We start from the raw sequence: 14,468 nt of genomic DNA, 5'->3' as shown, positions 1-14,468 counted from the left end.
AAATGCATATCTCACTCCAAAAATCATGTACAAATTTTTTTCAAAGTCTCTGTGTGTGGGAGCACCAGAGACCCAAAACATCACCCCAAATCCCAGGAAAAGTGTTGTTTCATAATATGTCATCTTTAAACCTAAGCCTTTATTTCCGTCTGTACTGTATGGCTGTATTCATAGCAATTGTACTTCGCTATGAAATCATAAAAGATATATTCTGAGTTTCGGTTTACTACTTGGTGATTGCTAACAGTTCCAGGTTTCTATGACTCTCGATAAAGCCATGGTATTGAAGGCTCTCCTGACTCTGGTTCCTCTTTGTCACAGGCAGCAGATCATGGGTGCTCCTGGTGCCCCGGGCAATAAGCAGGGCGTGTGAGAAGCCCCGGCATGAGGACCGTCGCTGCAAGGGAGACGGTACATGTCTTTGTGTTATCCTTCATCCCATAGCCATGTAAACTCTTTCAGGGCAAAATCTTGGTAGCAGATATTAGGACATTTTCTTTTCATTGTCCGGTTGTGAAGTGACACCCACTCGATTTGATTTTGTTTCCCCTTTTAGGCCAAGGATGAGCAGCACACTGCCAAACAGATGTTACCACGTGTTGTAACTCCTACAAAAGTCCGCCATGCTGCACGCTGCTGTTGAGGACGGCTCTGCAGGGAGAAGTGGTTCAACATGGAGTCCTGTTGTTCAGGGGTGTCTTTAAATTCATCATCGGGCCTGGTGGAACAACAAAGGAGAGCGCTCCCACCTGATGGATCACTGTATCTGAAACTAAACAGCTTAAGTCTCCTAACTGTCCAGTAAAGGGAACGCAATACACCCTTTGATTTCGTTTTTGTTTTTCTAGAGACTCCGTAGAATGTATGATTTTACTGCTGCCTGTGTGGAACCTTTTTTGTTAAATTTATAACAGTGGGACAAAAGGATGGATATTGCTTCCATGCCAGAGGATTTTCAGCTCTGGTCCAGTACAATGTGACAGTGTAAAGACCCTCTCATGGATATTTAGGGTCTGCTCATGGAGCTGGCCAGGGCTGTGCAGCCTGTGGGACTTCAACCCCAGGTTCTGCCTCACAACAGGACAGAGAGCTGTTGCCAGTAACTACTGGATCACAGTCGGTCAGGACAGCACAGAGTAGTTGTAGAGTCACACTGGACGGCCCTTTACTCTTCACTGGACTGTCTTGTCACCTCAATCTAAAATTGGCTTACTTGCCTTTTTTGATAGTTTGTTAGTTTGTCCTCCAAAGTGTGGCTGCTGGTCTGGAGCAGAGGACGTGTTGTTGTTGAACTATTATTTTTCTTAACTCAGGTCTAAGTAACAAAACATGGAGGTACTTAACAACCGATCTCTGCCGCCCACAGACGTCGGCCTCGCCGGAAGCCTTGGTCTTTGTTATTGAATGTATGTATGTGTGAATGACACCAGCCTTTAATGCAAGGTTAAGATGATTATCGCTCGCATTAAGCAAACAAAACTGTCCCAAGCTGAAGGGTCATTTTCACCTGGTCCAGTTTCACCAGAGTTAAACACATCCCCCTATATTTGTGTGTGTGTGTGTGTGTGTGTGTGTGTGTGTGTGTGTGTGTGTGTGTGTGTGTGTGTGTGTGTGTGTGTGTGTGTGTGTGTGTGTGTGTGTGTGTGTGTGTGTGTGTGTGTACCTGCCCTACCCCCGTGGTGCCATGTTCTCGTCGTAAAAAAAAAAAAAAAAGGATCCTTCCGATGCGCCCTCTGCTTTGAGTTTCCCCCTGAACCTGCTGGGCCCAGCCTGATGTAATAAAGGACATTATTTTGGGTGTTTCATACACCGCCCTGCAGGGTTGTTCAGCCAACTGCTTCTGTTCTGCTCTCCCCTTTTTATAGCTTAAGTAGATCAATAATAAATCCTCAGGGCGTACAGTTTATCTATACGGGTATTTTTATTGAATTGATCTGAGCAACAATACGATGGAACTCGGACTTGATTGAAGTGTGGAACCCAGTGATTACATGTGTAGGGTTGTGTTCATGTGGTCCACCGGGCTCCACTCGCTGTCAATGGATTTGCCGGTTTCTCTCTCTCTCTCTGTGTGTGTGTGTGTGTGTGTGTGTGTGTGTGTGTGTTCTCTATGTCGTTGGCTCGAGTTTGATTTGAACACTTCACCTGCATCTGTTTTTGATGCGAGGTGATTAAAATGTAAGGAAATCCACTTTACTCTATTACACACAATGGTAGCCTTATGTTGTCACACTTTTCCTTTTAAGTTGGAATGCAAGAAGCACCTGATGTGCTTTCTTGGGAAACAGTCGTCCATGCACCTTGTCCCAGAGGTGCAGTGAAGAATCTACCTCATAACGCCGCTTGGCAGTTCCTGGCCCCCACCGAAACCATCCACTTCCTTGTTTGTTATAACACAGTTGCGCAAGTCAACACTTCTGCATTGGCCTGTCATTTATATACACTTTATAGCTTAAAAAAAAACAACAACAGTACAGGCTCTTCCTGTCAACTGTCTGTTGCAAATAGCTGCACTGCTGTCCTTCAACAAAGCAATGTGGGAATTGTAAATGATGTGACACTATGTCAGGAGCAATGCTATCTTCAGCACTCCCTATTGTAACATACAAGATGGGGATGATGTGTGTGCATGCCTACAAGGGGACCATCAGGTGGCGAGGTGGTGAATATATATATATATATATATATATTTTGCTGTACAGCTGGCGATCTATTGATCTCTAAGACCGACTTCTAGAACCTAAAGACACACGAGATATGGTGGAACTCGGTGGACCATTTAGTAGTTGTATTGCCGTACTATACTAGTGCTGCAAAGTCTTGACTTTCTTGCCTGAATAGGAAAGCGTTGTATTGTGGGCATAATAGAGTTGGCCTTATTCAAGGCAATCTTTTCACTTGGGCTGTCTAGTGTATTAGGGATGCTGGGGTGTTCTTTGTTTTTGGGGAATCTTCCAGATTGTGATAGTTGTGAACTTTACAGACTGTTTGTAATGTTGGTGTGTAGACTTTGCAAATGAAGACTGGTAGTCTGCATACAATCCCCACCTCTCACCTTTACTCTGCTGTCTCAGCACTAGTGAAAAGCATGTTTAAATGTGAATCCTATTTATTTGTTCATTTTTTTTAATGAATTTTTGTACATTTATGAACTCGTTTTTAATATAAGTGATGTCTGTTTGGGGTTTGTTTTCTTTGGAGAAGTTTACTTTTACCTCAGTAGCATGGCAGCATTGGAAGAGGCCCTGTATGTTTATTTCTTATGTGACGTTTACAAGTTCTTATCTGACTGACATAGATTATTTTGGAAATGGACCGAAGTGTTTTCTATACTGTACAATTCTTAGAAATAAAATACTTTTTCTGAATAAGAATGTATGGATCTAAGAAGTTCATATAATCCAAAGAACAAATGCATGACACAGAGGAACTATTGAGTGAGAAGTGAAAGACGAATAGGGAAATTTAAAAAAGGATTAAAAGATGCAAATGCAGGTGCGATGGGCCACAACCACAACGCATACGTCATTAATGACCCCAATGTGCAACCCCCTCAGTGACTCACAGTTGGTTGGTTGCTTTCGGCGCCCGAGGGGGTCATCACTGGCTGGGAAGAAATCTGAAGCAGAAGTGTTTGGCTAAGTTGGTGTGTATTTAAATATTTCTGCAAGCTAGGCTTTTGGATCTCAAAGAATCGGCGGAGAGGTACGGTAAATCTTCCATTGCGACAGAGAGCGATGAAGCTCGCTGAACACCACATTTAACATCGAAATCCGGTTTGATATGGCTCGAGGTTATTGACAATGCGCGTAACATAACAATGGCTTTATTTCATAACTATAGCATTTAAATAGACGGGTGGTTTATCATAGCCACGTCTAAAACCAATCACCAATGCGTCAAGCGACGTTTAGTGTTATTTGTCGTGGACGCCACTGTTAACCGTTTACATTGCTTGTGTAAATAATACCTCCAACGCAAAAGCGTTGCTGTTCACCATGTGCAAACAAGGGGCGCCCAAGTCCACGTATCACAACACCCTTACACGCAAATAGTTTCTAATTTACAAGATGCCATTAAATGACAAAAATGCATCTACATTATCTCTTTTAAGTAGGCCGATATTGAATTGAAACCTCGGTAGAAACCCAGAGGTAGAGCTATCCGGAACAATGTGAATCATGCTTTAATGGATATAAAAGTGCTGTTATGTTCGCATGTGAAGGTCACTAGCTCATGCCAATAAAATCGTATATGATAGAGGGTGTTTCCACTTTGCATTGCCACGAAAAATGATTTGTACTTTAGTCGGCTTTATATCACTTTCTTGTCTTTAGTTCTTTCGCCACTGTGTCTCTTCCGAGAGATGGAGCTCCAGCGCCACTCTGTGGCCATTTTGTGCGTACTGTCCTGCTTCCTGACCCTGGGTATGAGCTACCCAGACCCCAGGCAGAGGGAAGAGTTCATAAAGATGGAAGCCTCCATGCGCATAGGGGGAAATGTTAGCCTTTCGCCGGAGGAGCAGCAGCTGGATGCTCATCTAAGCAAACTGATGCTCGAGGAGATGGCAAGAGAAGACTTCCTTCCTGCCTTACATTTCTTCAAGGCCAGGCCTCTGATCAGGAGCAGCCCCATCTACGGCCTGCTGCAGAAGATGCCCAAAGGTATCAGTTGAACAGTTGTTTAGTGTAGGCCTTTGATAACCAACACAGAATGTTTGTTTAGTAATGCTGCGTGTTGGTGAGTGCTGCTAGGCTGTTATTTAATCTACAGCACCCACTGCCTTTTCTAGTTTGGTATTGTAGCTCCTAGTGTATTTTCTCCACACAAGTACTGTAGACGGGAAAATTAAGCCACTAAATAAATTGTATCTTTTAGGCGGGCCTCACATCACTGTCTACGTTGACAAGTGATTGGTTATCATTGTACAAATATGCAAAACAACTTAATGAATGACCAAGCAAATTCTCACTGGTTATATCATGGCAATGCTGCAATTCTTGGAGCGATGGCACTTTGCTAATGTAGCCCGTCGTTTAGCCCCCAAAAACTGGTGAAAAGCATAAAATGTCACTGTAAACTGCCAAATAATCCAACCATCGCCTCTCCATGTGGCACCAGGGGCTGCGCTCCATGTCCATGACTTTGCAATGGTCGATGTGGAGTGGCTGGTGAGGAACGTGACTTATCGACCCCACTGCTACATCTGCTACACTGATGACCGGTCGGTCCGTTTCTACTTCTCTTCTGGGCTGCCGAAACCGTTGTCAAACTGCTCTACCTGGACCCTGCTGGAGCAGCTGAGGGCCAAGACGGTCAACGTTACAGACCTGGATGACAGGTAGGCTCCCCCTGTAGGTCCATGTCATCTTCTGTGTGAGGCGCTGACATGTTAAACATAGATCGTCTAGCTAATTGGTTCTTCTTCTTTGCGTGCCCAGCCTCATGTCCTACATGACCCTCTGGACCCTGGAAGACCCAGAGTTGGCCTATCCTAGCCTGACCGTGGTCTGGAAGAGGTTCGAACAGGCCTTTAAGGCCACCTGGGGCCTGGTGACCTACGCGCCTGTCTTTAAAGACTACTTCCATGAAGGCCTTTTGCAGTTCTACAGAGACAACATTCTGTATGTGGAAGTGCGTGCTTTACTCCCTGAGGTAAACGTTTGCCATTTGCCCTCAAATCAATCCATCTTCTCCAATTATCTTTTTGGGTGAGACTCCTCAGGGCTTTTTTCTGTTGCAACCAGACGTACGAGCTGGACGGAAGTACCCACGACACAGAGTGGACTATGAAGACCTACCAAGATACCGCGCGGCAGTTCGTGGAAGAGAACCCAGACTTCTTCGGAGCCAGAGTCATCTTCACTGTAAACAGGTTGAATAAATACTCGTGTCCCACACTATCATACAATTGTAGGATCACCTTCTTATTCTGATTATCTCAATGATTTTATGCGGAACTTTCTGATGATTGTGTGTTCTTCAGGGAGATATATCCAGCACTGCTCACCAAGGAGGTGCAGAAGGCCATGAAGTTACAAGTGGACTTTCCTGAGACGATGGCTGGGTTTGACCTTGTGAGGGATTTGCTCCTCATTCAATGCTAGCACAGGGTTGGCTTCAAACATGCCTCATCAGGGGGGGGAAGCAGTGGGATGTTGTATCAACCCAATGAATCAAGTGTTTATCCTATGGCTGTCATTTAAAATGTAATGCTATTGAATTTTCGGTTTTGTGTGTTTTAGTGGTCATGACAGAATAACAAAAGAGTAGTGTTAAGTGTGTGTGTGTGTGTGTGTTTGTTTGTTTGTTTGTTTGTTTGTTTTGTTTGTTTAGGTGGGTCAGGAGGACACTGGCCGGCCACTCTGGGAATACAAAGAGGCCCTCTCTCTACCAGCTGCTCAAGGCTCCAATCTCTCTTATTTCTTCCATGCCGGAGAGACTGGTGAGCTCAGCCAATCCCTAATCCAAAGTCAAGACTGCCAAGGCCCCGTTTATGGGAGTCTTAAGACCACAGACGTGTATGGATAAACTTGCAGGTTGTGATTTATAATTTTCTCCCCTCTGCTAAGGTCGCCATTAAGCATTTTGCACCAAATTTGTTCACGGTCGATGCAGTAGTCAAGAAAAAATAAGCAACACATCCATTGTGTGAGGATCTGTCAGTGTTCATTTAATCAAGTGTCCACCATCTGCAACAATAAACCTGTCCCTTTCCTGTTGGAAGTTGTGGCTTAGGACCTAATCAATGTTGGACTGAGATTTTACTGACTGAGGTTAGGGGAGGAAGGAAGGAACTAAAGAAAGAAAGAACCAAACAATGGCAGATATCTGAGCTGAGTCGGTGTAGTTCCAATTACATTTTTGCATCAGCGCATTCGGCTTTAAAACCCTTCCTATATGAAGTGAACAATCAGAGTTACGTCTTCTGTCTCATGCAGATCTGCAGGGCACAAAGTCGGACCAGAACATGTTGGATGCTTTGCTCTTCAACACCTCCCGCATCGGCCACGGCTTTGCTCTTTTGCGCCACCCGGTGGCCAAGATGCTATCCAAGATGAATGCGGTGCCTCTGGAGGTTTGCCCCATCTCAAACCAGGTATGGAGTCATGGAAAAGGGCACTTGTTGTCACCAGAACAACGTTTGTGCAGCTGCTGACGTACTTTCAAATTTCAAATTACGACATGGCTCACCTGGCTCCAAAAATGATAAAAATAAAAAAAAAGACCTGCGTTCATCTAATTCTAAAATATTCATATGCATACTATATTACATGTAATATAATTTTAAGAGTAGGGACTTGCATGGGAATAAAGTGACCCGGGGCAGGCATAGCTCGGTATGAATGACAACCAGTATAATGGATTACAAATGAGAGTTTGAATTGGACCAAGACCGTGTGTCTCTGCTGCAGGTCTTGAAGCTGGTCAAAGATCTGCGTAACCACCCAGCTGCGGCGCTGATGTCAGAGGGGCACCCGCTGGTGATCAGCTCTGATGACCCCTCCATGTTTGGGGCCAGCGGCCTCTCTGATGATTTCTACGAGGCGTTTGTGGGATTTGGAGGACTGAGCAACCATTTGGGCACTTTAAAAGAGCTTGCCATGAACTCCATTAGGTAGGTGTTTGTTTCAAGGTTCATTGACATTCAAACCCCCTGACTGGTCACTGCAGTATCTATTTATATATATCCATGGGTTTTGTCAACTACCCTTTGCATGAACATTAAAGTATCAAGAGAAATAAGCGACCCTGAATTCAAAAAGAAAATTATGAATTCAGTTGAAATTAGCGGAGGACAGTTGTGTTCTCAGCCATCTCAGCCAATCTGAGATTATGCATGCAACAGCATGTATTTTCCTCGAGAGGGAGCCATCCACTGCAAACCAACCTGCAGGTGATGTTGGATTTGGTTATCCTTAAGAATGGCCCATGTTCACAAGTCAACTTTTCTTAACAGATACAATTGATTTATAAAGAAAAACCTGGGTTCTGGTGTCGCGCTTTAGACACTCATTTTAAATAGACAGGTTTAACCAAATTAATGATTTGATAGATGTAAGTGTGTTGCATATGTTTCTAAATGTCAACAATATTTTTTACTAATATTCCCTACATTTTGCAGGTACAGCTCCTTGCCACCAAATCTGCAAGAAAAAGCCATGGCCTTGTGGCAAAGAAAATGGAACAAATTTGTGACTGAAAATCTATAATCTATCTCTTTTTTTTTTTTTTTTTTTATCCATTGAATCACGTGATGCCTTGTTTACTGCCGTCATGGAAAAGGGAATAATGACAAGCGCAATTGTAAACTTGTCTGATATAATTTTTGTATATCTTCAGGGATGAACAGTAAACAGAATAAAACGGTATCTGGAGGAGGCTGCACAGGGCAAACATGATAATACAGTATCTGGGTGAGGCTGTGCCCCTCAGGTGCATTGGGTAACCAGGGCACACGGAATGAACCCAACAGTGGAGGCACAGCTCTGACATGTCCGCACGTAACACCTGCTCAGCCAGAAACCTTTAGGTAGACTGTCAAATAAACTGGTTTAAAATACTGAAGTACATAGACGCCCCATTGACATTTACATGGGTTAGTGTCATTGACGATGACATTTACCCAAGTCCTGAGTGTCAGAGCCACTTCAGTGGTGTTTGGGAGGGTTTACTGTGACAACTGTGCAACTTAAGCTGTAATGATGCCTACCTCTGTTTCGTTGAAGACATGTTGGAGGTTTTTAATAATGCAGTAATTGAAATATCTTTACACTTGCCCTAATTTGCGGAGGATTTGCAACTGCTGTGATTTGTTCTACACTGCACATTTTTTAACATGTGAAATTGAATGAAATTGTACTTTTGAGATGTTGAATAAAGATTTTAGATTTTTCTTAAATGTAAATTTCTTGGAAAATATAGGCCATGAAGTAAATATTTCCGAAATAAACGACTGAATGCACACATTGCAGATTAACACATTTAACCTAATACGACCAGGTTAAAACAGCAATTGCAGGTATTTTGAAGCATGGTTAGTTCAACACAATCGCTGAATGGACCGGATCATTGCAGATGTCATCCTATCGGCTGCTGGTATTGAACTTGGAGAAGTAGCTGTCATCAAAGTCGCCAAAGCATTCCTTCTCCAGGGCTTTTTTCCTGATGATGGAAAGGGAATGAAGATGGGAGAGATCATTTATTTATCACATGAATGACAGTTGACTGATAGTTTCCAGCTATTCTACAGAAGACATCTAATTTGTGCTAGTGGATAAAGCTTTCAGAAGGGGATTTGATTGATCTAGGGACTAGGTGGTTCATTGTAAACGAGTGTGATAGTGAGCCACTGACTGCTGCCTCTGCGCCTGGGCCAGCTGAGCGTTGGTCTGGTCCAGCTCTTGTCTCTGCATCCTGTGAGTCCGGCTCTGCTGTCTCTCCAGCAGCACAGCCGAGCGCGCCAAGTCCACACGAAGCTGCTCCTCCCGCTGCTCCTTCTGCTGCTTCTCCCATCGAGTCCTCTGCAAAAACAGTCAGTCAGACACACACAAACACACATGTTGTACAACAAAATACTAACATCCGTCCATGATACATTTGCCATTGCCTTTAGGATTCATTCAAGATATATGCTTACTATTTTTTAGAGGACCTTTTGTTCAAAACAACTCAAATTGCCAACTTCCATTGCAGTAGCAATTTATGCTTATTTTTTAAACACACGAAGAAGAGTGGAGACAAACAGTGGCTATCTTATTCCATCTGTCCAATAGCTGGTAATCCATCTATTGCAATAATCAGGGAATTCAACTAAACACACACATATTGCATCTTGACACATAAAATTGTGCTGAAACGTCAACGTAGAATAACTTAATTTTTATTAACTGTGAAGGCCATCATGTTGGATGTTGTTACTGTTGACAAGTCGGAGCTCTGAAATATTAGCCACATTTTCGACCTGTAATTCTGAGTAAGAACCGTTCTCTCGTCTTGAACGCAGCATTATTCCAATTTTGCACCTACCAAACTTTGAATCATGTGATTGTATTAAAGGCATATAACAAAAAAGAAAACAACGTCTGTTTGGATAATTAAAGCCTGCATTGCACTGTAATACAAGGTTATATATTGTAATCCCTTTAAATTGTGTTTCCTGGACGTGTGTGTGTGTGTGTGTGTGTGTGTGTGTGTGTGTGTGTGTGTGTGTGTGTGTGTGTGTGTGTGTGTGTGTGTGTGTGTGTGTGTGTGTGTGTGTGTGTGTGTGTGTGTGTGTGTGTCTAAGGACTTGTTTCAACACTCTTTTGAGCACTCTGAAACCAAGTATTGTTGTTCCTCTCATAAAAGGTGCTAGGTGCACATGACTTGCAGACGGACCGTCTTCTCCTCCACTTGGTGCAGGTTGAAGTGGATCCTCTGCCTGAAGGCCTGCAGAGCTGTTTCCTGAGAGGCCTCCATCTCCCGGTCAGCCTGGAGGAGCATCAGGACGTCGGCTTGGTGTTTGTCTTCCTCAGTCTTCTCCCTGGCCCGGCGATGCGTCTCTCTGTTCTCTGCTGCCTGGGAACGTCACAACACCCGTCGTTAACATCCAGGTACGTACAGGGATGTCTCAAACCTATACAAAAACTCAGAATAGAATAATGAGAAATATTGTCCAAACATTATTTGCTCCTAGATATTTGGTCATGCACTTCTTCAGGTGTTTGCGTGAGACTCACCTTGGCCAGATTGAAGTCTTTATCAGCATGAGCTAGTGCCTTCCTAGTTGCTTGCTCAACCTCCTGAAGCTGAAGAGCTTTGCTGTCCACGCTTATTCTGCTCTGATTATAAAGCTCATCTGGGGGCATGCAGGCATACAAGCAGCACATCAATTAAGAAGAGGAGAAATCAAACCTTATCTGATGACCAAGAGAGGGCAGAATGACTGACTGTTCTTTCAGCAGTGCACACCTGCTCGCTTCTGCTGGTGTCTGGCTGCTTCTAGCTCCTGCTGCTGCTGCTGAGACCAGCCTCTGAGCTGCTCCTTCTGCCTCTGCAGCCGCTCCCCGCTCCCCGGGTCCTCTCCCAACAGACCCGGGAGCGTCTTCTGAAGCCCCGCGGTGCCCGGCGCCGCCATGGGCTCGGGGTGGCTCAGGTCCTGCTCCCGGCGGTGCTGGGGCTGCTGGTAGCAGCGTCGGTAGTCGTCCAGGGCCTGCTCCAGAAGCCTCTCCTCCTTCCGCTGACGGCCGTCCAGGATGCAAGCGGCTTTATCGTTTTGCAACATGTCTGCAGCTGTGATTGCCGCATGTGCACACACACACACACACACACACACACACACACACACACACACACACACACACACACACACACACACACACACACACACACACACACACACACACACACACACACACACACAACTTTATGCAAATGATCAGCAACATTGACATATCAGGAACACATCAGCGGGAGCAATCTTGGTTATTTATGAAAATGCCTTAACGTTGCTCCCATAGGGCGCTCATTAGAACAGTCATCGTGTCTAACCTTCATCACATTAGATAAGTGGTTGTGGTGGCCTGACCAGGGATAGGCCTGCTGGAAATCTGATTGACCAGGAGTCTCTATTATTAAATAATTATTTTACAAATCCTGTCTCTGATTGGATGAGTGCCGTTAAGATAAGGCTTGGATAGATATAGGCAACCTAACCTTTTAGTTAGTTTTATGTAACACAACTATTGATTTACATGTGTTATGTTTAGACAACATAACTATATGGATAGGTTGAGGGTCATTGTCAGTCTAAGCCAACCTAAAGGGAGAGCAGGGCGGGTCATGCCTTTGCCATAGTATGATTATTCGTAATTGAACGAACGGGGGGTGGAGGGGCAGACATAGGAGCAATTGGAGCAAATAAAACATTAGCTCTAAATATTCTGGTTCTCAGGCTAGTGATTCACTGTTATTCAACCTTAAAAAACACTGTCGAAATAATTGATCAATATTGGACGATGATGGATCTGAACGTCGCTCTATCAAGGAATGAACCGTGTCGACATACGTGCTCCTCAAAAGTTGGATGAGAGATCCAAAGGCAAACGACGAAACGCCTATGCCTACATGATTAGTTACCACAGTGAGTATCTCTAATGTTCAATTAATCAACGCAGATCTTATTTGGATGACAAACTGATGTGACCATTTAATAAGGGTGATTATGTTTTTACCAAATGCGTGCGATGAATCTTTTGCAGATTCCCCTTTTTTCTCATTTTCTTTCACCTGGTGCTGAAATCCAATTTGATCAACCTGTAACGTTAAAGCAAACATAAAAGTAGTAATGCCAGTAATACACCTGAAACCTACATGTCCAATGTTTAATTTGTCCTTGAGAAAGCTAAATATTGCTAATACAAAGTGCGAAGCCTACCCCAAGAGTTCTAACTTTAGAGTTAAAGATCCTCTCTTGTCGGTGCAGCTCTCGGTTCTGGTGCGTTGCGAGGTTTGCTGCGGCCAGGCGATCGGAGAGCAGTTCAATGTTCATTTTGAGATCCTTTCGCCATTAAAACCTGGGCCTCAAAACGAACACAATGCTCCCAGCACAAACACGGGTTGCTAGGAGACAATTCCCGTGAATCTTTGGATTCTTTTGGCCTCGTCAAACATCCACAAGTCAGCCATCCCTGTCTCCACTAGTTGGTGGCTAAATGATACTCCATCTTGGTTATAAAGGCTTTATCATTTTGAGGACTGTTTTTTTTTTTTTCAGGGCCAATTTAGGAACCCCCTGTTTGTACTCGACTACATCATAATCTTGCATTAACTTTAGCCATTTCATTTTCGTATATTTTCCTTTATATATATTTGTATGTAGCTAGTATACTATTTGATAATTGAAATAAGTTGCATGTAATTATAACTATTATTTAAAGTGTCTGCTAATGTGGATAAATACGTTAGCTAAAGCCCTATGCTGTTTATACGGGGATAAAGCCTTGGATGTTATTTAATTAGCCCCGAATATAATCTTTGGGAAAAAATTAAAAATGAAACATGTATATGTAGCCTAGTCTAGATAGACATAGTCCTTCTGGCAAGAGAATAAACAACAACCTGTTTACCACCTCAAGTGTAATCCTATCCCCAGTCAGATCTGTGCACGTGTGTGTGTGTGTGTGTGTGTGTGTGTGTGTGTGTGTGTGTGTGTGTGTGTGTGTGTGTGTGTGTGTGTGTGTGTGTGTGTGTGTGTGTGTGTGTGTGTGTGTGTGTGTGTGTGTGTGTGTGTGTGTGTCTGGTGTGTGTGTGTGTGTGTCTGGTGTGTGTGTGTATATGTGTAAGGTCTGCCTCACTGGTATTCATTTGCAATAACTTGAATGGAACTTTAGACATTTGGGGATAGCATAGCAGTCAGGTAGCTATTTAAAGCTATAATAAACTGCGTATTTAGTTTATTTAGATAAAGCATTATGAAAAAGTATGCATGCACTATAAAGCATACACATAAATTTGGCGCGCAGCATTTTCATTTTCAATCTGGGTTAAGCCCCGGATGTTTATGAAACCTAGAAATCCCCGCCCAAATTCTCTTGAGTAGAGGCAATAAAAATTTGATATTAGTGGAAGAGAGACGGAAGGAGAGGAGAAAAGGATTAGAGGGGAGAAGGAGAAGAGAGAAGGAGGAGTAGTATTTAGTGACCAAACTGTATGGAGTGTATCTTTTGTGTGTGTGTGTGTGTGTGTGTGTGTGTGTGTGTGTGTGTGTGTGTGTGTGTGTGTGTGTGTGTGTGTGTGTGTGTGTGTGTGTGTGTGTGTGTGTGTGTGTGTGTGTGTGTGTGCTCAAATGGCCCCATTGTTCTCTGGCCTGCACTCACACTGGGCCATCTGGCCGTGGCCGTTGGCCGTCCTAGGCCTGGCCACGGTAGGCTCTTGTACATACGTCATCACGTCGTAAGTAACACGTCATCACCAAGCGCCCTTATTATGTCCGTGGTCGTCGCATGGACTATACGTCATCCAGCTCAGGTTGCGTAGCCGTGCGTGTGCGCGTGTCGGCTCATTAGCATCTGTACCGTAGCGGCCCGTACCGTAGCAGCACACCTCTCCCAAGTGGGCAAATTGGCCTGGCCTGGCCACACTCACACTGGCAGATTTGAGCACGGTTAGGTGTGAAAACGGCCACGGCCAGATGGCCTAGTGTGAGTGCACTATTAATCTTTGGTGTGTGTCTATTTGGTGTGTTTATCTTTATGGTGTGTATCTATATGGTGTGTAACTATGGTGTGTGCGTATCTATATGGTGGATACCTATGGTGTGTGCGTGTGTATATTGTCACGATCCTACTGTTGGGTAAGGTTAAGCTGGTTGGTAACTGGTGGTCATGGTAACGGTGGGAGTGGCTCCCTTGATTGGTTGATTGTGGTCACCTGGGGGATCCAAGATGGTGGATATACACAGCATGGTGGCCAGTGGTTACAGCCCG

At 44.1% G+C, this 14,468-nt stretch overlaps 3 protein-coding genes and 1 long non-coding RNA gene across 5 annotated transcripts in view; 2 read left to right on the top strand and 2 right to left on the bottom strand.

Annotated features, from left to right (window-relative positions):
- cecr2 (CECR2 histone acetyl-lysine reader) overlaps window positions 1-1,700 on the top strand; it is a 35,511-nt gene extending 33,811 nt beyond the window's left edge. The window contains exons 18-19 of the mRNA XM_030365439.1: window positions 322-411; window positions 557-1,700. Coding sequence (XP_030221299.1) covers window positions 322-373 — 52 coding nt within the window. The 3' untranslated portion in view covers window positions 374-411; window positions 557-1,700. The remainder of the gene's footprint in view (window positions 1-321; window positions 412-556) is intronic.
- On the bottom strand, window positions 1,617-13,266 carry LOC115550430 (uncharacterized). The gene is made up of 2 exons (XR_003977897.1): window positions 13,150-13,266; window positions 1,617-2,067 (listed from the first exon to the last, which is right to left on the bottom strand). It is a non-coding gene; the product is annotated as an uncharacterized LOC115550430 (long non-coding RNA).
- ada2a (adenosine deaminase 2a) lies at window positions 3,548-8,896 on the top strand. 2 transcript variants are annotated; one of them, XM_030365440.1, is made up of 10 exons: window positions 3,548-3,705; window positions 4,338-4,664; window positions 5,122-5,341; window positions 5,442-5,655; window positions 5,748-5,875; window positions 5,987-6,077; window positions 6,337-6,445; window positions 6,942-7,099; window positions 7,416-7,618; window positions 8,126-8,896. In XM_030365440.1, exons 2-10 carry the CDS (start codon window positions 4,367-4,369, stop codon window positions 8,211-8,213), a joined length of 1,509 nt encoding a protein of 502 aa, XP_030221300.1. In that variant the 5' UTR covers window positions 3,548-3,705; window positions 4,338-4,366; the 3' UTR covers window positions 8,214-8,896. The 2 variants fall into 2 exon arrangements, with proteins under 2 accessions (XP_030221300.1, XP_030221301.1); XM_030365441.1 differs by having other exon boundaries at window positions 3,550-3,646.
- ribc2 (RIB43A domain with coiled-coils 2) lies at window positions 8,719-12,642 on the bottom strand. Its single transcript, XM_030365442.1, has 7 exons — window positions 12,419-12,642; window positions 12,216-12,297; window positions 10,954-11,274; window positions 10,722-10,840; window positions 10,381-10,560; window positions 9,358-9,524; window positions 8,719-9,165 (listed from the first exon to the last, which is right to left on the bottom strand). The coding sequence occupies exons 1-7, from the start codon at window positions 12,530-12,532 to the stop codon at window positions 9,087-9,089; spliced, it is 1,062 nt and encodes a 353-aa protein (XP_030221302.1). The 5' UTR covers window positions 12,533-12,642; the 3' UTR covers window positions 8,719-9,086.
- Window positions 13,267-14,468: the final 1,202 nt, after the last annotated feature.

The sequence above is a fragment of the Gadus morhua genome, chromosome 9 (genome assembly GCF_902167405.1).
Source record: "Gadus morhua chromosome 9, gadMor3.0, whole genome shotgun sequence".
NCBI lineage: Eukaryota > Metazoa > Chordata > Actinopteri > Gadiformes > Gadidae > Gadus > Gadus morhua.
This window is presented reverse-complemented; position numbering and strand designations above follow the sequence as displayed.